At 34.4% G+C, this 4132-nt stretch overlaps 1 protein-coding gene across 1 annotated transcript; it reads right to left on the minus strand.

Annotated features, from left to right (window-relative positions):
• Window positions 1–1258: 1258 nt before the first annotated feature.
• LOC138881242 (uncharacterized) lies at window positions 1259–3905 on the minus strand. The gene is made up of 4 exons (XM_070161453.1): window positions 3522–3905; window positions 2621–3222; window positions 1968–2463; window positions 1259–1639 (listed from the first exon to the last, which is right to left on the minus strand). Exons 1-4 carry the CDS (start codon window positions 3903–3905, stop codon window positions 1259–1261), a joined length of 1863 nt encoding a protein of 620 aa, XP_070017554.1.
• Window positions 3906–4132: the final 227 nt, after the last annotated feature.

Genomic DNA, 4132 nt, shown 5'->3' on the forward strand with positions numbered 1-4132 from the left:
TTGTTAAAGAAAAAAATGTCTGGTGCAGACGGAAGTAGGAAGCCTAATATGGATGAAATTATGCAGAAGTGGGAGAGTTTGAAGTGCGAGTGGTACAATAACAAAGCGATGGCTAATCTTATGCTTTTGTGGGATCAAATAAAGGCTGATTGGGAGAGAATCATACCAAAGCTTTTTGTGAATGAATCATTCCAGAACAGGCTTAACCTGGAACGTAGTTGTGGAGGTTATTCAACCTCGTTCGACAAGGTTGTGCAGCAGTTTGATAGTTTTCAGTTTTCCAGCTGAAACGACTATTCCAAGCTGCAAAACAACTTGAAGACTTTTCTTACTCTTATGAACAGAGTAATCGTCGAACAAAGCCAGTTGCATGATGAATTCAACAAGTTGAAGATTGATCTTCTTGGATTCAGTGGTCTTTTGCCCGACTACCCTATAGTTATCTCCGATACTAATGATGATGAGATATATAGAGAAATTGAGGAGTACTGTGATGATGATGATGATGATGGTGATGATTGTTAGTGTTTGTAATCCTTTTTTTATGTTTTAATGCTATGCTTTTTTGTTTACTTCATCCCATAGAGCTGAGGTTTTTAGGTTCATTTTGTATAACTTCAACCCAGAGAGCTGAAGTTTTGTTTGTACTTTGTTTGTTGTTCTCATCTCTTTTTATATCAATGTAATTGTCATCCTCTTTGTTCTTAGCTTTATATTGCATTATCCTTATTATTTGTTGGTATTTGCTTTATATTTCTTAGTTGCAGTATGGTTCTTAGTTTTTATTAAGTTCTTTTTCTATAACTTCAGCTTAGAGATATTGCAGCTTTTGTTTGTACATGCATTTCTTTTTGTGTGTTGTACGTGTATGTGTGTGTGTGAGAGTGTGTGAATATGTGTGTGTGTGAGTGTGTGTGTGTTTGTGTGTGTTTGTTTAAGGATATGTATTTCACATACTGTAAGCTGATGTTTTTTTTCACAGAAGTCATTGCGTACTTTTTTAAAATGCAACCAAACCTGTAAGCATGCGCAACAAAAATGAGTGATTTGTACTTTAGCAGTATATAAAATAGTCCAAGAGCTTTGTTTTTATGCCTATGAAAAAAATCACATTTCAATTATGTCATACGATAAAGAAAGTCTAAATTCAGACCAAGGATTATTGAAAGTTGGAGTATTTTTCAGTGTGTTTCTTGGAATATGGATGAGATGCTGGAGAAGACAAGCAAGTTGTTTTGTTATGCTCAGCTTGTTTACATCAACTGCATTTGGTAGACTTGAATGGTACTGATTCAGTTGCAGGTATATGCCTCTTCTTTTGTCTTCTTCCTTGTAAAATCTCTACATCGGGAGGTTTTGTGATCTCAGATTGTACATTTTGTGGTATATCCCATGATTTTTGATCTCCCACGGTATTCACATGTCCTTCATATGTTTTCAACCATGTTTCCCTTGAATACCAATTTGAGCAGTAATCAGATTTCAGCAAATATCTCTTATTTATAGCAGCAATTGCATGTGGACAGGGCAATTCATCAAGTTGGAATTCCAGGCAGTCACAAGTTCTCTTTTTTAAGTCCATAATAAATTTGATTCCTTCACTATTTATTCTAAACAACATTGAGTCAAGGTTGAACACCTAACAAGGAATAAAAAATTAAGACAAACTATATTAGTGTATTTTTGCTTCAAAAAGAAAAAGTATGAAATTTTTTAAATGTAAGTAGTAAATCACTGCAACAGATATAAAAGCTGAAGTTAATAAATATACTCACAAATATTTTGCAAGCCAAGTCCATCTTCTTAGTCATCTCTTCTTCTGCCCATATTGATACTCTGTGAAAAGTTTCATTTGTCTTTTTTCTCCGTTCGTAAAACCACTCTCCCAACTTTTATTGGATGAAATCTAACATTCTTATAATAGGCATTTCTCTCCCTTTTAGTAAAACGGAATTCATTGATTCTACCATGTTTGTTGTTAGCATATCATAATGTCGCCGTCGGAACCACGATCGAGCCCATCTCTCGGGAGGCTCTTCCATTATGTAATTGCATGTTTTCTTGTCAATACTTTTGAGTTGGGACATTAACTGATTAAAATCTTCACGTTTGTATGACCTTGCAGCACTTTGAAACAGATTTATTACCGTGGCTTTTGCATGTCTTTGCTTTAAATTTTTCTCAAAGTGATAGAGACAGATATCATGGTGAGCTTCAGGAAGAACTTTTCTAATCCCATTTGCGATCGATTGGTTTCTATTTGACAAGAAAACCAGTTCACGACGGACTTGAATTGATTTTCTCATTTCCCCGAATAACCAAATGTATGCCTCATTGTTTTCTGAATCTGCTACACCAAAACATAGAGGAAAGATTTGATTGTTTGCATCCTTTGATACAGCAACAAATAGAACACCACGATATTTTGACTTTAAAAATATTGCATCTACTGCAATAACGGGTCTACAGTATGACCAACCAGCTATTGATGTCGCAGGAGCAAAGAACATGTAAGCAAATTTGTACAATGAAACACAAAAAAAATAAATCATAAGATGTTAAGTTTTTCAAATAGAAACATTTGAAACTTCAGGCTGATGGTTAGTATTGTTTTGCTTACCTATTCTGCGCATCTCTTTTTATGCTTGTGTATGTTCCTAGGTTTCTGTCCACCATCATGTGTAGGTATGAAGGAAGAATCTGGTAGTTCTCTTCAAGTGTTCCCCTTATGCAAGCATTAGCTTTTTGAATAGCACGACATGCCTTGTGATAACCAATGTCAATTCCAAATTTCTTTTTCATTTCATTTTCTACAAAGGCTGGTGTAACCTCTATCTTTTTGTCTCGAACATGTTCTATAATTTGTTCACTTATAAAATTTGATGTAGCATGCTTCTGATATGATTTTCTTGCATCAACCGAGCATTCATGGATGTTATGATATTTTATCACCCTGAATAGTGTGGAATTTTTTATTCTGGTAGCACGTACATTCCAACCACATTTGTACACGATGCATTTCAACTCGTATCTCTTTGAACATGATCTAACAACAGTGAATTCAACTTTCTGGTTTATCTCCAAGCTGCAGAAAAATTTAGTCATGTTTTGTTTGTTCTCAAAAATTGATCCAACTCTTACTTCCTCAGGCAACACATCGTGCCTAAGTATTTTACGTGGTGGAGATTCTTTCAGCTTTCTCCTCACTCTTTTTCTTGATTTCTGAGAAACACAAGAACTTTCAGCAATTTCTTTAATTCTATCTGATGTTATCGGTATAGCTCCATGTTTACTTCATCTTCGTTGTTGCTTATCATTGCATAAGGTATCAAAAAGCTTTGTTGGATTGTGTGTTGGTTGTCAATTTACATTATTAGTTGTCCTTCTTCTTCTTGGTCATCGACAAACTGGTATGAATTTATTGTAGTAGGGGGTAATTGTTGCAGCATTATATATTCTGAAGCAGCTGTAATGTTAGAAGGTTGTTGCTCGTTGTCTACTTCCATTATTGGTTATCCTACTTCATGTTGATAATCAGCAAAAGGTTCTGAATCTATCGCATATGCAAGCGATTGTTTAAATGCTGCAGATTCTGAAGGATGTATTTTTTCGATGATGAAATGGCAATTCTTGTAGGGTGAATCAGTTGTAAGCAAATGTATACAGGTACTGAGTTCTTCATCTGAAGTTACAAGCATTCCTTTGCTTGTATTTAGTTTGATATCAAACCATATTTTTAGTGCATATCTGGTTGAATCAATATTTGCAACTTCACTAATTTTCTTCAGGAAAGTATTGAATGATATATGCTTATTAAGTAGAATAAGTTTTGTATCATGATCCAAGTATTTGAAATCAAGAGTCCAACTCCCATTGAAAGTTATAACAACGCAAATCGAACTCATTCTGCAGATTCATGTTAGTGGCAAGTATGAGGAAAGTGAACAGAAGAATTTTTAGGTTGTTTGTGGTGAAGTTTTTACAAATGAACTAAATCACTTAGGCATCTTCTGCTGAAATTTTTTGGAAAAAGATGTATGACATAATTAATGAATGCTGCATAGAAAACTTCAGCTTATTAAGTACAGAAGTTTTTAGAAATAAGCTTAATAACTTCAGCATATCAGCTGAA

Source organism: Nicotiana sylvestris, chromosome 11 (assembly GCF_000393655.2).
Source record: "Nicotiana sylvestris chromosome 11, ASM39365v2, whole genome shotgun sequence".
Taxonomy (NCBI): domain Eukaryota; kingdom Viridiplantae; phylum Streptophyta; class Magnoliopsida; order Solanales; family Solanaceae; genus Nicotiana; species Nicotiana sylvestris.

Coding starts and splice junctions, on each gene's coding strand:
- LOC138881242 (XM_070161453.1), bottom strand. CDS start 3,905: ATGAGTTCGATTTGCGTTGTTATAACTTTCAATGGGAGTTGGACTCTT. Junction 3,223..3,521: donor TTGCTGATTATCAACATGAA/GTAGGATAACCA, acceptor TGTGTTTCTCAG/AAATCAAGAAAAAGAGTGAG. Junction 1,640..1,967: donor ATATGCTAACAACAAACATG/GTAGAATCAATG, acceptor ATTCCTTGTTAG/GTGTTCAACCTTGACTCAAT.